The sequence below is a fragment of the Neodiprion virginianus genome, chromosome 4 (assembly GCF_021901495.1).
Source record: "Neodiprion virginianus isolate iyNeoVirg1 chromosome 4, iyNeoVirg1.1, whole genome shotgun sequence".
In the NCBI taxonomy this organism is placed as follows: domain Eukaryota; kingdom Metazoa; phylum Arthropoda; class Insecta; order Hymenoptera; family Diprionidae; genus Neodiprion; species Neodiprion virginianus.
In genome coordinates this window covers 2,378,805-2,402,515 of record NC_060880.1, presented here as the reverse complement: position 1 = coordinate 2,402,515, position 23,711 = coordinate 2,378,805, and the positions used below count along the sequence as shown (strand labels likewise).

Sequence of the window (23,711 nt, the reverse complement as noted above, 5' to 3'; positions counted from 1 at the left end):
CTAGCAACGAGCAACACGGCGAACATCTACCCGCGATTTCATATTTTCATTTGAAACCAACTTGATCACTGCCAAATATCAGTTTCAATAAAATATCGTTTCAGTGACGTAGTCGAATCCAATCCATTGTCAACTTCTTCAATTAGATAATAATCTCAGTTAGAGAATGTCCGAGGATTGCTGTCCTGATCAGAGTAAAATAAAAGTAATAACCATTGACTTTGGACATGTAATTGCTGGAAGAATTTCCAAACGAACTGTCAAGATCGTCAACGAGACTTGTGTAAAATACTTTTTCTTCTTATCGGTATATTTGTAATTACGGAATGTTACTTTAGTTCGATTACTTTGTTATTAAGAAAATTATAACTGGAGTCTTCCTAAAATAAAAATCAACGCAGCTTACTATTTTATTTTAGAAGAAACAGCACTACAAAGTTCACCGCGACCCTACTACCAATTGTCTGGACTATGTATTCAAGGTAGAATTTCACAATTGGACATTACCTGCCGGAGGTTTCACAGAGTGCAAGATAGAATATCAGCCAGCTGTCCCTTCTCATTGTTATATAGATTACTTTAGTATCACAGACTGCGATCGAATCTGTTACAAGTTATGTGTGCAGGGTACATGCATTGGTACGTACATACATGAGGAAAATATTTTGCTTTACTCTTGCTTTTTAATTTGGTGGATCATCTAATGGTTTACTCAATCTACTAGGTCCTTATGTAGTGCCGTCGGTGTCACGATTAGTTATGGTGTGCCCCAAAGGAGTACAAGAAGTGAGAAAACGATTACAGTTGACAAATGATTCGGAAGCAGCGGCCACTTTCATGTTTGACATTGACGAAAAATGTTCTTCCTTTAAATTGGACATCACTAAAGGAATTATAGCTCCGCACAGTCATGCGTACGTCAGCATAACGTTCTCACCTGAGGAGCAACAGATTTACGCGCTTTATCTTCCATGCTTGATACTTCATCAGGTATGATGTGTCCCTTGTCGAATAAACAGCAGATTCAATTTCATTGGTTTGCATTATGCAGGGGCCGATTGTCACTGAACTCTATGGCTACAGAGGGCCTTTGTTTTCGAAAACCGAAGAGTTTGTTCCTGTTCTATTTGCCGCTCCAAAACCACTGATCGGAGACTTTGATGGTTATATGAGTGATGTTGTTCAAGTTCAAAAAGGCAGCTACCCCCCTATTTCTTTATCTGAAAGTCACCTAGATTTTGGCAGAGGGAATTGCGACGATAAAAAAAACTTTCAATGTTTACCCCAAGATATATGTTTCATGAATCATACTGATACAGATATGACGGTGAAATGGAGTAACGGTAGGGGTGATTTTTCTTTAGTAAACACGTAACAATTTGGTATTAGATGACGAAGCAGTGTCGCACTCGTAGATTCCGAAAGCATTTTCGAAGTAAAACCTCGCACTGCAACTATTCGAGGATGGAAATCTGGTCTCTTCGAAGTTCATTTTCGTCCAAAAAAACAAGATGCTCTTTTCTCAAGAGAAATATTGTCCCACGCTTTCTGGAAGACCGAAGAAACTGGCAAAAACTCTCATTCGGTTCTGTCGATACCGGTTCCGCTAATTACTTCTGTTCGCGTCGTTGGTAAGGATACGATAATGCTCTGAAATTAAGGTGATTATTATAGCAGTAGTTTTTATAAAGGTCATACATTCTCACCTGGGTCTAACGGCTGGATTCCACAGTTTGAAGTTCCTAGAACTGTCATTTTACCCCCGACTCTTCCGCTGTTTCCAGTCTACACAACTTTTCTTATCAAATTGCACGGGCATCTGGCTATGACTTTTAAATTCATACCTCCTCCAACTACTCACTTCACCGTGAAACCGATGGTAGGAATAATTCACAGGTACATAGAGTTTGACGTTCACTAATTTTTCCCGTAAATAGCTCAAATCCGTATCTTGTGTCAGATGCAGTAAGACTTATTTCTTTTTGGTGCGTCACTACCAACCATTCCAGGGGTTATCAGATAGTTGCGTTGCACATGTTTCCTGAGGTTCAAAACAAGCTTTTTTACATCGAACGGTGGATGATAGAGTTCAACGGTAATCCAAACAACAAAGTGCCAATAGAGTTCAAGGCATATGCAGAATTCCCAAGGCTCGATTTCAGTAATAACAATTTAATCGAATTTGCTCCTGTTCATCCGCTATGCGAACAAACCACACAAGTAACAATGCGAAACACTACAAGACATTGTATCAGGTAAAAATATGGTCTTAAGTAAATTTAATTGTTTTGCAAATACATTATAAGTAAATGTAAAATACATAACTACTATATTTTACAATCTCAACGACTTGCAGTACATTTTAGGTACTCATTTCCTGAAGTACCCTCTGAAATAAAAGTCGAAAAGGCCAGCGGTGTTATTTTGGGAAATGAGATTCTGATGCATGACTGGATCTTCTGTCCCAAAGATACTGGAGATTACAAGTATACTATTTGTTGTCGTGCAACAGCTTTGAAGGCTGGAAAGCCTGTAGGAAATAATGTCGATACACTGCTCGAAGTTACTGGAAAAGCGGAATGTGGATATCTCGTGGTATCTACATTGCTATTTCACAAATTGTATAATTCGCAATAACTTTTTTACACATTCTGACATTCTACCCGGCAGGCATTACCAGAAGAACTTAATTTTGGTACTGTTGCATACGGTCAAACTAAGAAGTTAAGTTTCCATATGTTTAACTTCAGTTTAGTGAAAATTCACTTCGAACTAAGATGTAATCAGCGTGGCTGGCCTCTCGACAGCATAACGCATGATGTTAAGATCAAACCTGTCACAGATACAATAATCCCTGGAAGCAATAAAGAAGTAGAAGTAGAAATAACCCCACATAAATCTGGCTTTTATCAGCTAGTAGTGCAGTACTTGGTGCAATCCAATTCTTCAGCGAAGCACACGTCATGTACACTAGAGTTGCAAAATATTTGCATAGTAAATTGCATGTGTATTTTACCTGGTTTTGAGGTAATTATGTCAGACGAAGATGCGTAATTTTTTCTACTGAGAATGGGGTTATTCGAATATTTATTAAATACTCGATATTTCTTCATCAAGTTAATCGGTTACTTTTTTCTGCCGCTTTAATTTATTCTGGGCTCGAATTCCCACAGGTCAAGGACTTGTTATATCTCTGTGTTCAGCAACACATAAGCAAAGCATTGCTTTGGAATTTGTTGGAAATTGATGAGTACGTTACAAGACTTGTAAATGAAAATGTATTTCTTCCCAGTTCCCAGAATAATTGACTTTCCTTCGATAGATTCAATACTATTATTAATTCCATTGAACCGGGTCATCCAAGACCGAGAGTTGTTAGATTGCATTTTCCGGAGCTTGTGTTGTGCCAAGAGCCACTGCTCATCAAACTTTTGGTTGTCAATTCTACTCCAACACATTCTACTTGGACTATAACGAGAATAAAGAAATGCGATTGTAAACAAGTAACTAAACATCGTGGATTGACATTCAAGTACAAAGAATATTGTTGCGATCACAGGCTAGCATGCACCATTTCTCCGAACAAAGGTGTACTGCAGGTAATTGGCTTGCTTGGTAATTACTTTTGTATTTTCAACTCGATGTTAATATATTTTTATTCCGTATAGCCACGACAAAAAACTATACTCACAGTGAAAGTATGCTATAGAATATTAGGAAAAACTAGTCTGGAATGGAAATTAGTATTATCTAACAATCGCAACATCATTATTAATGCCGACGTGGTAGCTTTGTCTGAAATTGAACCTCGCCCTAGTCTTGTAGCGAACCAAGTTTTCTCCATGGGAAGAATATACATTGGGGATATAGATGCCATAAAACAGGTTTATTTCATACATTTGTAGCTTAGGTAATGTGGTGTCGCGTATATTGACGAATGAGTAGAGTCATATTGGATTTGCCTGAAAAAAACGTGTCAATTTATCCTCAGATGTGTTGGCTGTACAATTCGTTAGACCAAAAAGTGACGTACTCGTTAGACATTAGCCCCCTTCACCAATTGAACGCTGCTGCGCTCAGTGGAACATTCGCATGTACAAACCCGCAAGGAACTTTGCCAGGACAATCTTACTATCCAATTATTTTCAAATTCCAACCACGACGATTCGAATCTTATCAGGTATGATTTTCGTGGTATTAATAAGTCTATTTCACAACGGTGTAAATATTATTCTTCAAAATTCAGGTCACTCTCCCACTCAAGCTTGGCGATACGATGACAAATCTGTCGATCGTAGCGGAAGCCGACATTTCACAGAAGACTAGATTTTTGACAGGCAAAGTTCCAACAGCCGATCAGTTTTCTATTCCTGAACTACCCATATGTTTCTCTGTGGATTCTATTGTCATATCTCCTATGCCGATGCACTCTAAAGCCGATAGAATGATCATGATTTACAACGAATCCAAGAACGACGTCATAGGATATCAATGGAAAAAGTTAGGTTTCAATCTTTGTTACCAAGGGTCTGTGCCTCGTTCAGTTATGCTTAAAAGAGATTCTTCATCTAAATGGTATTTACATTTTCAAATGCCACCATATTTCAGCTACGAAATGCCAAATGTACTTGATGTGAGGGTAATGCCAATAAGTGGAAGAATTCAGCCAGCAAAGGCGCAATCTTTTTGCATAAGGATCAGGTCTCTTTCGCATCCATGCAAAATAACAGCAAATTTGAGTTGTCAGTTTTTAAACCTCAGTGCCCAAAGAGTGTACGAAAAGAGTGTTCTTGTGTATAATACTCTCTGCACAGAATTGGATGGACATTTCATAATTACCGAGAAGGGAACGAGCAAACCGGTAGGATAGATAGCTGATTGTACATGAGCTATTTTCAAGCATTGTTTGAATAATTTATACCTAATTGAACAATCCTTTTATATTTTTGATATTAGAAACCATGGTTGGAACGTGCTCAAAAACCAGTACCTTTTTACAAATCACTGTCGATCAGCTGTTATATTTACAGTGTGTTGGATGCCGACTTGAAGACGACACTTGACGAGCAATTAAAAAGTTCACCGCCCGTAGAAATACGAACTAAAAAAAATGAAAGCTGCACTTCAACCGACCCAAAACTTATCGATATTGCCACATTCGTTTTAGAAGGAATGATTTGGTGATTGCATATATAATTATAGGGACTCTTACTGGTTGAATGTAATAAAAAAATCCACGCTCTTTTTTCCCAGGGATATTTTAAATGGAAATTTATTCATAAATAATGTGAAAGAGAATCTAACTCAAGTACCGAACGTCAAATATGGTCAGTATAAAATGTCTCCGACGGAGAGACGAAAGCTGCAGGACAGATCTTATATTGTACCCCCCAAGCATTTCCTTGAATCGATATTTGAGCAAGTGAGATATAAATTTTTACGAAAAATTCTTTATTCTATAATACTAAATGAATTTTATTAATTTCTGCAGATGATATTTGGAATAGTTCATGAAGAATTTGGACTGAGTCTATGTCATTTCGTCGGTCCCGAAGACATCAGACAATTTTACTATCAAAAACGGGAAACACGAACTCGTCATTTGAGTAAAATGAATAAATTGAATATGCAAGGTATTTTTAAGCCTCTCACGATTGTATTAAAAATGAGCTACTTTGCTAAATTAAGTATCTCAGTGATTTTTCATATTTTTCTGTTCTCACAGAATCAATGGGTCAATTATACAGTCAAAGTAAGTCAAAAGTTGAGTCAAAGCAATTTTATTTGGAATCGCAAGTTACATTTAATGTAGAAGACAATGATTCCGAGTCTTGTGAGTCATGTAACTAATAAATTGTTATCAATAAATAGTTGAATTCGTGTGTATGTACAAGCGTCGTTAAGGATCTGTATTTATTACTTATTGTTCCTCACTTTTAGCAACAAAACATCACGAGTACCGAACTGTTAGCTACGGTTTTCCACGAATGGATCTGGAATCCGTCGAAACACAGCTGGAAATTTATTCCCCTTGTTTCTTGTCACCTTTTGGCCCTCTTCCGTGCTTTCGTAAAGCTTTGCAACTATTGGATCTGAAGTCTGAAATTTTCATAACATTAACGGGGTATCAAAGAGAGAGCGCATGTGTCGTTACAATTTTTTAGTTTCTATTTTCACATCCACTTCTCACCAATTGTTCTTCAGGGATTCTTTCAAAGAGCGGATGCTCGACAAAATGTTGTACCATCCACTCGTGCAGATCTTTGACATCGGTCATTGTGTAGACGATAGCCTGTACGACACATTAAAATCACGGTGAATTATTTTTAAAAAATATAGTAATCCTATGTTTTTCATTAGCCAAGTAAGTAAAAATTACCCCTTCGGCTAGCACGTATGCATATTCGGCAAGAAGCGATTTATTAATGATACGCCACTTGTGCTTTGCCTTTTTGAAATGTGGATCTGGATAGAGGAAGAACATTTTTTTCAACTGTAAAGTGAGAATGGATTACATTCAGTCAAACAGCAAACCAAAAATGAGAGAAAGAACGAACAGGAAATCAACCATAAAACGATAAAACCTAATTCTGCACCTGTCCTTTCTGAAAGTAATTAGGGAGATACTTCATTGCATTTGACCTCAGGCAAGCAATGTTCCGGTACTGTCCAGGGTGTTGAAGGCGGAGCGCTGCTATGCGGTCAGTCACATAGTCCGAAACCTTGACTCTGATTTCCATGCCGAGGATCAATTTATCCGGAAACATGGTGGACAATGTTACTGTGATAAAGATAAAATACATGCTCTCACTTTTGTCTGCGATCGCTTAGTTGGTTTAATATACGAGATTCAGACGTCAATATCGCGTGCGTACCAAGTAATCCGCCATAGCCACAGCCTATGTCCGCAAATTCAACCTGCTTGGAAGGCAGGGACTCGGTTCCCTCGTTCTTAGGGTCATGAAAGTACGCATCGTACAGCTGACCCCAGTCCATGCACCTTGGCGTTCTTGGACTAGGAAGGTAAAATTGCTATAAAATTGAGAGCGGTTCCAGTTATCCTAACTTAACCTAACCTAACCTTACTTTCGATTACCGAGAATAAAAAATTGCGATAACGTTGATTAAGTAATTTCAGAGTTATCCTTACCTAATCTAACACAACTTAACCCTATTTTCGTTTACGGAAAAGGAGAAATTGCGATAAAGTTGATAGAGTGGTTCCGGAGTTATCCTAACCTAACTCTACTTTCGCTTACTATTCAATACAGTGATCTGCGATGGGATTGGAATGGGCCCGTTGCCTGTAATATTTTTTCTGCGGCAATGCGACGACCGCCGTCATGACGAGGGTATTATTTTCGAAAAAACGTCAGGATGGCTCGCTCGTTCCTCAGTTTCGAACGATTTGACGTTTCGCTAGTGGAAGTGGGTGGACGGGAACCACGCACCGAAGTTGGCCGCGAGTCGCGCACGTGCGAAGAAACAACAGCTGACGTGACGTTGCGTTCACTTCACTCGCCGTCTGGCGGTCGAACGAACAGTTTTCTCGGCCGAGAAAGCGAGCCGAGTGGGCATGTGTTGTGTGCCAAGTTACTACGGTGCAGCCAGCAAACAGCGGTAGAGACGTACGAAAAATTGTGGGGCAACGCTGGGGTTTGCGTGAATTACAGTTGGCCCGAGTAACGAGTATTCCCACGTAGCAAAAAAACCCCGAGTGTGTACATTGTGAGGAATGTTAGGAAGGGTGAGGAGACGCGTGACCCCCTTTATTAAAGAGAATCTTCATCCCGTTCTCACGACGGGAGTACGAATCCTGCTCCAAGAATTGCCGAGCGATCTCTTTGTTGTTCAGGGTAAGGTTACAACTTCCCTGTATACTTGTACTCGTTGCTCTAAGCATGTATTTATGCATTACGCACACCGCAATCGAATCGCGTACAGAGACGAAATTTTCAACACGAACCGCTGGAGGATGAACGTTATTAATTATCCGCAGGCCGGATGATCTTGGCCTTCGATTAGACGCGTCTAGCTACCCTTGACTATGTTGCTATAAAAATCTACCACGCGTGTATGTGTGACGTATGTTAAGGCAAGTTTAAAAGCGAACTGCTGTCACATTTTCATCGTTTTCAAGGAACTCTTTCCGGGTAGCTATACGAATTTCATACGAGGCCTTGATCCGGTTACGAGGATACGAGGAAGAGGACGCAGGACGTCGTTGTCCTGTTTTCACTTATTTTTCCTGTAACGATAAATCACAGACCTACTTAACCTTGCTGCTTGAATACAACCCGCTAAGAATCAGCCAACTTTTTTTACTTTGAACTGATTTGACTGAAAATGATTTGTAAGATTTTTTAAGAATTTTTAAGGAAAGTTTGACATTTCGTACAATTTCATTGAAAAAATCGTTTTCGTACAAAATCGTAAATATGCATAGTTTCTCATAAAACGAAATGTTCCAATTTATATGAAAATTCGTAGTAGTAGAAATATTCACCAGGGTAGTTTTTAAGGTGTAAGCCATTCTGTTCGTGTATACCTATGTCATTACATCCTTACGTCTTTCAGACATCGCGTGCACGCGAAAATCACCGGCATAAATCGTGACTGGGAAAAAAGAAAAATTCATGACGCTACCGGGGTATAGGTAGAAAAAAAACTGCTGCTGCTGCTGCTGCCCCGCATTTTCGGCTCGCAGGTATGACGACCTCGAGTTAATTCACGTATATGTATAGATATGTTTTAAAACTCGAAACGGTGAAACGTTGCTGTAATTTTCCTCGGTCCGTGTGGTACACATATCGCACTTTAACTCCGAGACGATAAACGTATTACATGTTTTACATGAATTACAAGTTTTCAGGGTTGCTGCCTACGAATTTGAAATCGAATTTTAAAAATCGAAGATGGCGGATCCAATATGGCGAACGAAAATTTCAAATTCGATCGGATCTGGAGAAAAAAATCTGTCCAGGAGGGGTTTTTGGGATCGCTAATTACGAATCTGAAATCAAATTTTGAGAATTAAGTATGGCGAATCCAATCAGTGAGCCTAAAAACCCTTGCATAGAGTTTTTTGATCGTATTCGATCGAGTTTGAAACTGTCGTCCGCCGTATTGGATCCGCCATTTTGAATTTATGAAATTTGACATCAGATTTGTAATCAGCGGTTCGAAAAAATCATAGAATACTCTATCTTGTTACAAAGTTTGACGCAACACAATATGTGTGACTCACAAGGGTTAATCGACACTGTCGTTTTCGCCGATCATATTTCGATCGATGATGAAATTTTAATATCTACTTATATCCTCCAATAAAACGTAACATGTACTCGCAATCAGTGCATCCCCTTCGGCACTTTCATAAGTACCTCATCCATTCTTTGCTTTAAAAATTGTACATTGATAATGAGTATGTATGTACATACGTGTGATCACGAGAGGCTATTCACTCACAGATTATGTGACAAGCGATTGTAAAATCTCAATAATTTCCCACGCAATTCCAAATTATTTCACTCGCCATTAATTTCACGATACCGATTCCAACCTACTTCGATTTCCAAAGATAATCAGTGATTTCAACCAATTTACATCCGAATTACAAATGATTTGTGCTTGCTGTGAAATTTCCCAAGATTTCAAACAATTTTCAAAGATTTCACGTAACTTTTAACCGATTTTAAAAAGTTAATAACCCATCGGTACATCGTATAGTAAAGTTACAACGGTCTTGACTTCTTGGTAGGCGAGGCGAAAGGGGGGGATTTTTGCTCAACGCGACGAATTCGCGCAACACGTTCTGCACGCGTGGCCAGCAACGAAGTCTGTAAGTAGTAGGAGTAGAATCAAGTCGAGCCGAGACTCGACTCCGGTGTACAAAGGTTCACTTACGCAGTACCTACGCATACCTGGAGGAATCCTGTTCGCCGGTATTAAATAACGACAGCCGTGAACCGCGGGCAGTCATGTAGTTCATCCGGGTTTATAACCGTTGGTGCTTGCCGGTGTATTTCTATGAGATTATTATACACTTTGATTATCACTTTGCGTAGTGAATTTTTTTATTTTTTTTTATTTTTTGTTTATCGTAAACCCCGATCGCGACGGGAGATTTTTTTGCATTATGCAGTCATGGATATCCGAGACGAAAACTTGGCTCTTCGAGTCCGACGCGAATTCGGTAAATTAGCAATTGTTTTTATATTATATTAAACCGTTTATTCCGTCGTATATTTAGGTATGTTTATCGTTCACGGTATTAATTTTCCATAAGTATTATGTCAGTGTGTGTAATGAAAAATGGCGCCAAAATTGATCTGCCTGTTACAGGCAAATAGAAATTAAAATATCGTCGTTTTTGTATAGGTATAATAATTTGCCTTGTCTTCTTGTAACTTTCTGGACTGGTGAACTAATTGTAAAAGTTCGAGGGTGCAATTTATAGAACGTGTTCTTTATCTATGACGAAAGAGGGAGGAGAAACTTTGCCGAAAGAAACCTCAACAGTGTTTCGTTAATAGTATATATAAACAGTGATATCTATTCGGTCTATCTAATCCCTGCCGTCTTTCCACAAACTTGTTACATATCCCGATGGCGCTAGCGATACAGAATATATACACATATATACATGTACAATAATATTTTTCTCTGCTGTATACAATATAAAAACGAAATTGACGATCGTCAGTGACGTGGGATATATGTTATTATTATTTATATACATGTACACGTGCTGCAGGTTCGACGTTCAAAAATGTTTACTACACGCTGTACTACATCGCGTACTATTCAATCGCGTGCACGATAAATCTTTAAACGTTGGTAACGAACTCTTTCGAAATCGGTGTATAATATGCATACGTAAGTTACGTGTTGTACGGGGATTTGGAAAAAAAAAAAAACTTTGTCGAACTATGCGATGCCTCTGACGTCACTCAGCCATTCTTCGCTGAGCTGACAATGAATAATTGACAAACATGTACGTTTGTACGTACGTATGTACGAATGCGTGTGCGTGTGTGTGTGTGTGTGTGTCACGTGCTATTTGAGCGAATCTCTAGAAAAGAGGCAAACTTATCGTGTAGTGTGGTGTTGGGTGATTATTTACACACCCGGCATCACTCTTATTGACAGATTATATCCGTATGAATAGGTGTGTATAGGTGTAGTATGAGGTCAGCTTACTCAGAGCTTCATGGTGGCGTTATCTATAATTATAATTTATTTCCTTTCCATAGAAAGGGCGGGGCGACGGTTGAAGTTCCGAAAACTCCCTAATTCTAAATTATTTGGGTGGCGAAACCTGATGTAAGAAAATCAAACTTTTACGCAACAACAAAGTTTCGAACGGTCGGAAAAACCGACGGCTCAAAGTTACGAAAATTTAAGCTGCGATAAGAGAAAATTTTCGAAAGGTGAGGAAAAAATTCCGAAAAACAACTCTCATCTCTGAGTTTCTCTATATTAATAAATCATAACATACTTACAGTATTACACAACAGTTACAGTTTCATCTTACTTATTGACACATTTTTACACTGGAATATATTCTCTGATTTGCCTGAACATAATATGTACGGTATACTTTTGAATACGAGAAGAAAATGAGAAAATCGATCACGCGTCGATCGAGATGATCGAAAATCCGGCGCGTGGCGTGTAAGGTATTCTCTAATCTCCGGCATCCTATCCTATCCTATCCGTTGGGATGATAATTTTGAATTACCGAATGGATGATGATAATGAGGAGGAGGAGGAGGAGGAGGAGAGGGGGGGGGGGGCAGTACAGCGACGGATACCGAACGACTTACCGAGCTGCTCTCGCCTCTCGTGATCATTTCTGCTCCGGTTCCCACCGTCGGACTTCTCAAAACTCTAGTGAAAGTTCCGACGGACAGTTAGTCGGTGATCGTTCGGCGCTCCGAATGCATCTTTGAGGTGTGATGAACAAATAACCTGTGAACACGGTTTATTATATTACGTTAATTTATATTTATAAACGTACGTGAAATATTACGGTACTGTGTAGAAACATATCTTCGAAAAGTTGGAACCCACGCTACGGTTACGTCATATATTGCGAATCGCGAGTCAGTTTCATCGGTCGATCAAAAATCGATAAGAGAGTGAAGTTCGCGTTGCGTTAACGTAACGATTTATTTTTGAGAAAAATTATCACTTCGTAACTGTACGTGGAATCGTGTGAAAAATTGACTCGGCTGTTTTTAAAAATGAAATTTGTATTCAGATTTGAAAAATTCAAATCGTTTAAAATTGTTATGTAAATTTAAAAAAAATAATTGATTTTAGTTTGAATGTTTCGTTACGTTAACGGTAATGAGTTGAATCTGGTAAATCGGTGATGCTTTACGTTAGTATAACCCTTTCCACTTTTTATAGTATTTGCAATCGTTCCAGCGGATAATCGGACGAGCGGAATTAAAACATGATCTTGATAACTTGATAAAAAATTTATGACAGTGTTTTTATCGCACAGTGAGCGGTGCGGTGCAGTTGGAGAGTTTAGACCGTATGTTTTTTAACGCATCTTCTTCGGTGCAGCGGAGTCAGTGGAGTATAATTGCGCGAATCGTGTATCATGTGTGCAGTATATCGGATATCATAAAACTGCTTCACATTTTGCTCAGGTTCTCTCTCTCTGGTATGTCGTACACGTTATGCGTGTAAAGCGGTTATACGATTAGTGTGAAAATGACGAATATGGTAGGTACCTTGGAATCGTGCAGTTTCGTCGCTATACGGACAATTGTTTAAACATATCCGACCGTGGTTTTTGGTCGTGCTCTTGTTTGTACGTACGCGATGAAAGTAGTATTAGTAAGCGACACGTGGCTGACGTTATAACGGAATGATGACGAGTTGTTGTTACGTATAGACGTGTGAAAAATGTGAAGTCCCGTGTATCTGCAGGCGTATGTTCGGACTGCGTTTATTTATTTTATTGTTTTTCTACTCCCGGGAAAGGAATATACGCGCATATCGTTATCTCCTTACCTGGTACCATTGTCTCGATCTTGTACGACGAAAGTGTAAAATAATTTACGACGTCTTACGGAGAATCATCAGGATAAAGATTTTTAAATTCCCCATGCGGTTTATGCAATAATTTTTATAATTATATACGTTAAACTTTAACGGTAATTTAACCGTTTGAGTCATAGCGGTATAGGTATTCTTACTTAACTGTTTTATACTAGTAGGTTTTCAATACTCGACAGTAATTATAGCGATCAATATAAATTGTTATTGTGAGAAACAAACTGATTGAAAGAAATCGTGAAAATTTACCTCTCTTCTTGTTATAAAAGTTGACTTGGCACAATAATGTTTGACTCAAAGGGTTAACTAAAACATTATCGGCAATCGTATATCTTATTATAATTGTTTATAGATATCGCGTATTAGCGTGTTAGTACATCCAATTTGCACGCGGGCAATTTGCAATTTGTATTATTTCTGAAATGGACGTTTTTTTATGCTGCCGATGCGAGGTGATAATTTTTCAAACCTCATTCACAAGTTGGGCCATAATCTGGATCCTGATCGCGTATACACGTGTTGTTCGTTACAATTGTCATTTATCTGCGAAAACTGAATGTGAGTAGACCCGAGACGATGTAGATAAATCTAAAACAAACATGATACTCGAGTGCCTTACGTGTTCCGACTGAAAACAAATCGCTACTTTTAAATCCGCCGTTGTAAAAATAAACAATATATGTATGTACTTTGTAAACTATAATATACCGGGATTATCAAAAGATTTGTATGCTAGTATCATACAATCGTGGATTGAAAAAAAAAACGCCTTGTAAAAATTAAAAAAAATGACTTCTGATAAGTGTACGATTATAAATGGATTTTCTTAGTTTTTTTTTTTGCCGGTATAATAAATAAAATGTATTATTCGATTTATTGCTGTTTTTCACAGCGTATAGAGAAAATCCAAGGATATATACATATATATAACTAACATTGAATTGCAAACTCATTTTTCTCATGATAATGTAATACTCGTAACATTATAGTCTTGAAACCTTGAGAAATTGTTACAATTGTTTAGCAATCGTTTCGTCACCAGCGTCTCTCCACGTCTCGGTTTCTCTTCGATATTGTATAATTACATCCGATTCGGTAAATTTTTCGCATTGCCAGGTTTTTTTTTTTTTTTTTTGTTTTTTCATCTACCTGTTGGCAAAAGTGCTTCGTAATGTAAAAGTACGAAATAGAATCATATCGAAGTCGGTAACGTTATCTCAACGATTCAAGCTGAGGAAAAATCGTTATTTCGCGGATATAAAAATTGTCCGAGATTCGTTAAACCGTAACAAAACAAATCACGCTAATATTTCGATATCTTGTTTCCTAAAAAATTATTGTCAAGTTAAGAAAACAATGATTCGTTCACCAAATTACAATGTAAAACGAGTGGCAGTAATTATCGGTTATTGCCATAACCACCGCTGTACAACGTTTAACGTCACGATATTATATCAGTATCGAAACTGCTCCGCGTCTCCGCTGACACTCGACAAATAATTGTCGCCACTGATCATCGAGACGGACGCGATTCTCAACTATGACGAACCGATGAGAAATAAGTGTAAAAAAGCTGGGGGAAAAAAATATATTTAAAAAAAAAAAAAATAAAAAATAAAAAAAAAAAAACCACAAACAAACAACCGTCCCACATCATCGTCATTACGCCGATCGCCGTTCACGGTACGTAGCAGCAGCTGTTACGCAATTTTTCACAGTCATCATGCGGCCGCTTGCTTCGCTTGACTGTATATACGTGTACATATATCGTACCTATACGGTGAGACGACGATACGCGTGTGTTGTGAATGATGTTTAGAATCAGTGCACAGGTGAAGACAGTGCGTGCAGTGCGTGCAGGAACAAGTGTTCACCGGTTTATGGGATGCAATTGCACGAACAATCGAATTCTCAAGCGGTGATCGCGGGTTGCGGTAGATCGATTATAGATAATAGATAATAGGCTAATTCGCCCTACGTTCCAGCTGTAAACGTTAAAGAATATGTCTCATCGACCGGCAAAAATTACGCATCCTTCCGCCAGGGGTTACAGACAAGTCGTTACTCTTCAGGCGGAAATTCGACGACGACAGTTTGCCGCTCTTGCTATGCGAACAACGCGGCCTCAAGGTGTTGCTAACAGGAAGAACGAGGTACACAACAAATATCCTACAGCTGTAGTTTTCACTCGGTTGAAATTGTTGACCAAGTCATTTTTCTCTTTTGTTGTGTTGTGTCCATATGTCGCGAATGTTTCTTTGCAACATGTATTGACGGAGAAATTTAATTGTCGATGATAATCGTTTGTTTATTTAAAAAAGATTGTTTTTTTTTATTTAATTAATTTGTTTTATTTTTGTAGATGAAAAGTTTTGTATTTGTCACAATTGGACACCCCGTTGTATTTTGTATCGTTACGTAGCCAGCAATGAAACCATTTCTTCATTCATAATTTATCGGCTGTGAATTTTCGAACATGATTTTTAAAATGAGTATTCTTCTTTTGTTCTAATTATTGTTACACACACGCGTAACGAAGTTTACTTAATACATATATCTACCAATATTTCTTACATACCATGGTCGAAGGTTAATGAATGATGCTTGCTAATCGAGTCTTATCACGAATGACCGCATTGCCGTCACCACGGTCCACTTTTGCATATCGTATATAAGTCGCGTGCGGTTGTTGCGTCGGATTTAGACATTGGTTTTATCCTACTCGTTTCTAGTTTGTTTTGGTTAAAGATCCACCGTATCGAGCATTGTGGGCGGGGTCAAGTTACGAATTTGAAAAATTCCGAAAATTCCGGTCTTATTGCGAATTATTCGATGGCGAAAGTTGGTGTAAAGAAATCAAACTTTGAAGAAACAGCGAGGTTTCGAATGGTCGGAAAGCCGACGGTTCAAAGTTCCGAAATGCAAGATTCCGAAAATTCAAGGTACGATAAGAGCAAAGTTCCGAAAAGTAAAGTTTTCATCGTCAAATTCGTTCTTCGTCAAATTTGCCTTTTTTTTTTATTATAGGTAATAAAGTATGCGACTGCACTTTTGTATCGTAATATCATTGCTATACGAAACGTTGAAATATAAATAACTGTTTTGCAGATTCAGAATGTATGGAATAACTAACGGAATTGAATTTACTGAATCCTAATGAATTCGTTAATCCCGTATTTCTATAGTTTACCGAATTTCAGGTAATTCTGTAAACTTCGAAATCGACGACTTTTTCTGAACATGCATTAATTCCAATAACGTTACAAACTTCAAACCTGATGTATTGCAATACGACATTCACACACTAACTGCGGTACTGCACCAACGCGCTATACGTTATATGTAGGATAGTAAAAGCGTGCGTTTTATTCTTGGCAGTACGTCACTAGAAACGTGCGAATATAATAACGCATAGATGTATACACGCACATATACAAATAGAAAGAGAGAGAGAGAGACAGAGAGTGCAAACGTATATGCTTCCCTCTTATCTAACATATATATGAAGTTTCTAAAAACAATCTACGCTATTTGAAATTTTTCTTCCCGATACGTATGTATATATATGTACAAATATATACAGTATACGTGAAATACGTCCGCTTGTTGTTTTCATGTTTTAAATTTAGTTATACGATTGGTGAACAAAATTAAATTAGAATTTTCGAGTTACTTTATTTATAGACGGCCACCAAGCCCGATAGTAAGCCAATTAGAAGGCGTCAGCTACGCGTATACATATATATATATATATATATATAGTAGTCCAGGCTTTTCTTAACCCCCGTAATAAGTATTTTGCAATTCTTGGAGAATTTTAATGAGCTTCATCTCCCGCCAATTACGCACATGTAATTCGCGCTGCGATAAGCACACCTACGTTATATATATATACACATATATGGCGTATTCCACGTCAACTTAGTAGACGGTTGACCATGACATTTTTAAATTTTACCAAGGGTTATTCCTACGTTAGTACAAGCCTTGAAAAGCTTCCAACAAAAAGTTACACATTTTTTGCAATCACTCGCCTTTGCCCTGTGATTTTTCAAACCTATCTCGGAAACAGCCAAATTGATTTTTATGAAAGAAGAAGAAAAACAAAACATTTGGTTTCCGCAATGAAATATTTTCGCACACGATTTAAAGTGGGGAATTCTTTATTTATATTTTTTAATCGTATTTTTATATTTTCATAAAGCTTGAAGATCTATTATAATACATATCGCATCTCCGATTTGATTGTTTGATTTTTGTTTAATCGCTTCTCCGGTTCTAGAATACACTCACGATTTTTTTCTAAATTTTTATAGTAGATTTTTGACAGGTATGAAAATAAAATAACATTAAATGAGGTCCCGCTTTGAATCTTGCGTGAAAATGTTTCATTTTTTTTTATCTTCTAGTTTCGTAAAAATGAATTTGGGTGTTTTTGAGATGGGTTTACAAAAATCATTGGGCGAAGACGAGGGATTAAAGATGACTCGAAAATTTTTTTGAATGCTTTTCAGAGGTCAGTAATAACGTAGGAAAAATGTTTGGTGAAATTGAAAAACTTCACGGTCAAACGTTTCCTGCATCGGCGTGGAATGCCCCGTATCTATACGGTACTCGTACAATTTTGCAATACTGTAAAATGACAGTGACGGATTGCGACGGTTCGTTATCCATCGTATTGTTATACCAATTAGCCAGAGTCTGTACAATCCGGCCATGTAGTCAATGACGTTCGGTATATGTGATTTGAGCGCAGCAAAGAAGAAATTATCTTTTCCGCTCTGGTGGTACTTGTTGGACGCATGCACACTCGGTCTATGCGAACGTCCCGCGTCTCTGTTTACAAGATAAGACATGCAATTGGAAAGTAACGGAATGGATGGCTGACATGACAATCTTGAAATTATTCCATGAGTTTAGTTGTATTAAAACACACCAGCAGAGTTTATACGCGAGGCAAAGTCGGTGGTGTCTACCTATACATTATCTCATTTTCACACAACGCGTGCATGGAAAAGATACAATTAATTGCGAACACACGACGTGGAATCCAATCGGCATGTGGCAGCTGAACTCATCGGCGCGTTCTTCTTCTTTTCCTTCTCTTAAGTTCGCATTGTTAGTGTATTCGATAAAGTACCGTAAAGAGACGATCGTATTCTTTCCAATATCACGATTCTTATCAGTTTGAACCGAAGCTTATGCAGTGAAAATTTACAGAGCTAATCAAACGACGATGGTCAGTTTATCGTTTAATGTGTAACAGATAATAGTGTACCTAATGTATGCTCTTTTATTGCATACGTTCTTCGATGGTACGCGACTCGAGGTGTGATAATCGTCCAGTGTCTACATATACTCTACATATATTATACGTTTAAACTTGTTATCAAGAGCCGTATGGACAAACAAGTATCTCGTTCGTTTGATTATATCGATAGTGCCGATGTGTCGATTCCATTACTCTTTTGACGAACGACGGACGATATGTGTCGGTAGTCTCGTCGTTGAGTTAAACGTGTTTCCATCATCCTTGGTTATAATCGTGACTTGTTATTGTCGAGTGATGAAAGATTCGATCGTGTCAACGTCTCGTTGTGACAACCTGTGAATTTAAGTCAACTGTCAATATATAATCTAATTTGTAAGCCGGTCGCATTTTATTACCTCTCGAGTATCGGTTCTTACCGCGTATGGTGTTCAAGTTGCAAACTTGTATGTAAGGTTCGCGATTTTTACCTTTATCATCGTCGAGGTGATGGATGGTCGTGACATTTACGCTGTATGGTCTGATTATCGAAGTAGAACGTTTTCAACTTCACTAAAGAGCGATTGCACTGATCAACTCACCTGTTGTAACGGACATTGAAAGAAGAGAACAGAAACGAAAAAGAACTCTTCTTACAGTCGAGCTATGAAAGTGATCGATTAACGGCGATGCACTGTTGGAGGATAATTTACGGGAAGAAGGACGGACCGAAGGTAGAAACGAAGTCCTCGAGAATGAAAAACAACGAATGTCAATCCTGACAATTTTCAATCGGTTACGATTTTTGACGCCGAAATGAAAAGGAAGTAAATAAAAACAAGAATAACAATATCGAGGAACATCGAAATAAACAGACTGTATCCGCGTTAAGTAAAACGGCGATACTCGAGCAGCGAGGATCACATGAGTAGTGAAACCGTTTCTCTGTTGCCCCGTTTCAAAAACGGGGAACAGAATGGTACCATATTCAAGTCCGGGAGTAAAGGAGCCGCTGTTTTGACGCCCGTTTTCATCCACCCCGGACGTTCTTACGGCACGATATATTCCTACAATTGCGCCTTTCGCACTGTCGTTTCACCGATGCAAATTCAGGTGAGGGACACGAGAGTCTGATGTAAGAGATAAGCGGTCGTTACATGTCCTCAATTTGTTCTACGAGCAAAAGTGGCTGATCGGAAAGTTAGTATATGTGTGTATCATAGGCAATCAGGGTAACGATGGGTCGTCGAGTCGTCGTATCAGTGTTTAAGAACATCGCTGACTTATTTAGAGATGCCGCCACCGTCTGCTGCGACGGCGGTTAAAACATACGTGCATACTCCTTAAAATCGAGGTACAACGCACGCTCTGATCGTCTTCTTATCACCCTTAGAATGACGAGAAATCTTTTGAGAAATTATTGGCTGTTCGTTTGATAAAACATCCTCTTGGAAGTGATTTCCTAGACATGTTATTTATTAACGGTGAATCTTTTTCGTGGCAGCACGACGATACGACTGTCAGATATACGCGAACTTCTTTCAAAACAAAATTTTGGGTATACAGTAATGTCCATTAATCTCTTGGGCTTACGGCTAACTTGTTTTTGGTCCGAAACAAAACGCGAGGTTCTGTTTCATACGAATTATGTGAATAATGACCGGCGATGCGGCCTACGTGAGAAATCGGGAGTCATTGTCACACAATTCGTATGAAATCGGGACTCGCGTTTTCTTTCGGACAACAAACAAGTTAGCCGGAAGCCCAAGGCGTTAATGAACATTTCCGTGCATACGTTGTACGTACAAAGCTCACCAGTCCTGTTCAGTTTCACCAAGTCGACACAGCTCTGGATTGATGTGTGCGTTGATACAGGCACATTCAACTTTTTACTACAGATATTAGTTTCGGCACAATCTTGGATCGTTAGTTCGCTAGCTTTAGCGGAAAAGTTGGCAACATAAGGGGATACATATTAAAGAATGAAGATTACATTCCCGGTTAGTTACAGCGTATTCTTCTACCTTTTACAAATATACTTTCCTGAAGCGATTCCTCACGCCGCGCGACGTCCGAAATCCGGTCGAGAATCGATTGATCCTTTAGGTAGAAAAAGGAATTTAAACACCATGTATGTAACGGACACTTTTTTACGAATGATGATTAAACGCGAATCTGCATGTCGAACAACGAACGAATGAGACTTCCGCGTTGAGATAACGTGTCGCGTGTGAGTCGAGTTGCTGCCAAGACTGCGGCTATAATCGAGACCATCGTTCACGCGTTAATTGATCATTAATCGTTCTGCACGTGTGATGGATATTCGGAGGGAAATAAATTTTCTGACTATGATTATTATTCGACAAAATAATGGTACAAGTACGCGTATATCTACGGTAGATACGTTACGTTGCACTTTTAGTTATATTTTCACAGTGTATGTAATTTTCACGTAACGTCGAACCTTGAAACCTGGTCTGCGATGCACGAAAAAATAATTTAATGTTGTAAATTTTACATCTTTGTTTCGGTGGATAGGTATATGGAAAAAAACTTTCTTTGAATCAAAGCTACATGAGTTGCGGTAGATCTACCCAAGCGTATGTTGTGACTCGTTACTTGTTGGTTTTGTGAATCCTTGTTATGGAATTTCTTAATCTTTCCACAATCGCTGTATATGTTTAAATTGAAAAAAGTTCTGTCCATATACTTACCGCGCGAGATGTAAAATCTGCGGTACATTTCTGTCCGCGTAACGTCGATTCCCTTTGGATTTCAGGGTAATAAATATTTCGCTTGATACGAGATCAGCGCGTGACTTTGCAGGAGTGAGGCAAGATTCATCAAACGTTGATCGAAGTTTAATTAAACTAAATTAAGCCCAACTTTTAAACCGCGTAAGGCCGTTTATTACAGGCCTCTGAATCGACGATTGTCGAGTCAAGTTTGTGATCCAGTTTTCAAAGGCGCTGCTGTTATAAAATTTATGTTAATGCACGTTACGCAAATCGGTTCAACTTTGAATCGATGACTTTTAAATTATCGCACCGCACGACGATATGCAGGAACTATGCTTGTTCCTCGATTTTTCACGTAACGTGCGTCCGTCATCCGTCACGTCACGAGGTTGATAAGACGTGTTCGATACGAGAATATCGAAGCTCAAGACGACCTGATATTAATGAACGAAAATTCACTATCTATCGCTAACTTATTGTCAACGTGTTTGCGGTGTCTCTACAATAAAACACGCAGGGTCAGTCAGTTTCTCGCTCTCACAACACTCGCCGCACACGTTGGGCCTCTTTTTTTCATTGTTTCGTAATCCGTTTCTCAATTATATTACGTACCATATTTATGAACATTTGTAGTGAAATATTCGGACGATGTTCGAACAGGATTTTTCCCGAAAAAGCAGCGCGGTGGAATTGCTCATACGTCAGGTAAAATAATCTACGATAATTTACGTTCGTTTTGTGTTTTTTCGTTTTGGTTTCAAAATTTTTTATATTTCTTTCGTATTTTTTTTTTTTTACACCACACCCGTTACGATCGTGAAACGGCAAGCCAACTTCCGCGTTCGATGGGGCGTATAGTATATCAAAAGATTACATGCATGTGTATATTGGGTACAAATTTTTTTTTTTTTTTATTTCGGACATCCTACATCTTTTCTTATCAGTTGAATACTCAGCCGCTGTGTAACCATGCCTTATACGTATAGATATCGTAATATCGTATAATCGGTATATATTGAATTTGGACTCTTTGTGCGTATTGTATCATATATTGTGTTTGCGTCGTGCAGCGTGTTTAGCAACCGAATATTATACCAATATATTAAAGTAGTTCCATATTCGCATTAACTTGTATATGTACCAATAATAAACAACGAGGACGACGACGATCCTAGTCCGTGTTTGTTACAAGCTAACATTATTCGCGATAGTAGGTATAGATCGGAAATTTATAATATGTAGACAGAGTAAAGTACACGTAACGTTATTCGCTAAGGTAATATAATGTGCGAATTTTATTCCCGGAACGAAATATCGTCGTTGTTGTGCGATGTAATGTTTGTTACTGACGTACAGACGCTTTACGTTTTTATTATTATAATTCTTACCTAACGTACAGTATAAAGAATGAAAATAAACAAACTCCCCCCCCTCAAAGCAATTCGACGAGGGCCTCGATAGGCAGGGAAAAATTGCAGGAAAACCTGAACAAGTTTGGAAATGTCGTCAAACTTTAAATAAGTCATGGGAAATAAAGAAAACTACGTTTGTTCCACGGCTAAAAAAATGTATATATTTTTAATTTGTTTTAACCTTCATTGACTTGAAATTTGTTCTTTTGGATTATATAATACATACATAAGATTAGGGAATTTTATTTCGGCAAAATTATTGCCGCCTACCAGACGCGCTGAATCGTATAACATAATATAGAATTGGATATTTGAAAATACCGGTTGTAAAATTGCCTCGCGAGGCGGCGAATTCTTTATAAATTTACTTACTTCAAAAGTGCCGCTTATACATATATATATTATATATTATTCGTTTCGGCGCCAAGTTGAGTTTCTACGTGTGAGTGAATGTAACAATTGCATGCATCCACCTGTCTGTGTAAATTGGCTGTGCTTGCGGGTCGGTGAGTTAATTAAACAAAAAAACAAAAAAGAAAAAGATTTTTTTCGTCAAGCTTTCTCTCCGCTCCGCATCTCGTAAGACCAAAGTACAAAAATGCTCAAAATAGAAGTATGAGGATTTTTTTTTCTTATTTTTATTCCGCCAACGTAACATATTAAAACCGTAAAATATGGTTGTGGTCGAGAATGCGCCATTATTATACAGATCTGGTGATAACAATATGTGTACACGTGTAGAACGGGTGGTCCTTATCAACCAACTTCTTATGCTCTGGATTCTCGTTGGATTATAATTCACTTGCAAAATTTATTGAAAATGTAATTTGATCGGCAATCTTCATTTTTTTTTTTTTTTTTTTTTTTAATCGATTTAACTTTTTTTTTTTTTTTGTTTTTACACAAAACGTAAAGGGCAAGATCTATCCTTTGTTTCGTTCGAACAAAGGTCGAATCTTGTATTATATGTTGTAAATAAAATAAATAAAGGAGGATAGTACGATCGACGTTTAATATTTTGCGATCGAAGAGAAATTTTGTTACCTTTTTCGTCCCGGGTTGTTAGTCCGATATTCGGCTTCTTATCCTTTGTTAAACACTCGGATCTTTGTTACAATTTTACATCGGTCACGGGGTATAGAAGAGACCCGCATATATCCCGGCGGCACTCTTACATCGTCCATAGTTCGCGCTTGTTTCCCCGTTGAGTGACTCGGTTTGGGTTCCTCCGCTGTT

At 38.2% G+C, this 23,711-nt stretch overlaps 2 protein-coding genes, 1 long non-coding RNA gene and 1 pseudogene across 12 annotated transcripts in view; 3 read left to right on the top strand and 1 right to left on the bottom strand.

Annotated features, from left to right (window-relative positions):
- The first annotated feature begins 109 nt into the window (after positions 1-109).
- LOC124302015 (uncharacterized) lies at positions 110-5,817 on the top strand (annotated as a pseudogene).
- LOC124304109 (tRNA (guanine-N(7)-)-methyltransferase) lies at positions 5,765-23,694 on the bottom strand. 6 transcript variants are annotated; one of them, XM_046762152.1, is made up of 7 exons: positions 23,520-23,694; positions 11,829-11,973; positions 6,876-7,015; positions 6,597-6,781; positions 6,380-6,493; positions 6,191-6,292; positions 5,765-6,099 (listed from the first exon to the last, which is right to left on the bottom strand). In XM_046762152.1, the coding sequence occupies exons 3-7, from the start codon at positions 6,994-6,996 to the stop codon at positions 5,968-5,970; spliced, it is 654 nt and encodes a 217-aa protein (XP_046618108.1). In that variant the 5' UTR covers positions 6,997-7,015; positions 11,829-11,973; positions 23,520-23,694; the 3' UTR covers positions 5,765-5,967. The 6 variants fall into 6 exon arrangements, with proteins under 6 accessions (XP_046618108.1, XP_046618107.1, XP_046618106.1 ...); XM_046762151.1 differs by lacking the exon at positions 23,520-23,694 and adding an exon at positions 13,547-13,723; XM_046762150.1 differs by lacking the exons at positions 11,829-11,973; positions 23,520-23,694 and adding an exon at positions 9,924-10,041.
- The window catches only part of LOC124304093 (kinase D-interacting substrate of 220 kDa), a 43,812-nt gene continuing 27,703 nt past the window's right edge, over positions 7,603-23,711 (top strand). Inside the window, exons 1-2 of one of the 5 annotated variants that reach the window (XM_046762103.1) lie at positions 7,603-7,856; positions 8,578-8,707. Coding sequence is in view for 3 of the 5 variants with exons in the window: in XM_046762098.1 (XP_046618054.1) it covers positions 19,250-19,438 (189 nt within the window). In the remaining 2 variants the exon portion in view is untranslated. Of the gene's footprint in view, positions 7,857-8,577; positions 8,708-10,080; positions 10,196-14,242; positions 15,231-19,132; positions 19,439-23,711 lie in introns of those variants that run through there. The other 4 variants (XM_046762104.1, XM_046762100.1, XM_046762099.1 and 1 more) reach the window with 4 other exon arrangements.
- LOC124304113 (uncharacterized) lies at positions 12,631-13,832 on the top strand. The gene is made up of 2 exons (XR_006908060.1): positions 12,631-13,436; positions 13,530-13,832. It is a non-coding gene; the product is annotated as an uncharacterized LOC124304113 (long non-coding RNA).

Bases quoted from the DNA above. Each gene is read 5' to 3' on its own strand.
- LOC124304109 (XM_046762149.1), bottom strand. From the start codon at position 7,345: ATGACGGCGGTCGTCGCATTGCCGCAGAAAAAATATTACAGGCAACGG. The intron at 6,782-6,875 runs GTACGCACGCGA...TCTTTATCACAG, and splicing joins TGGCTATGGCGGATTACTTG to TAACATTGTCCACCATGTTT. The intron at 6,494-6,596 runs GTGCAGAATTAG...CTCACTTTACAG, and splicing joins ATTACTTTCAGAAAGGACAG to TTGAAAAAAATGTTCTTCCT.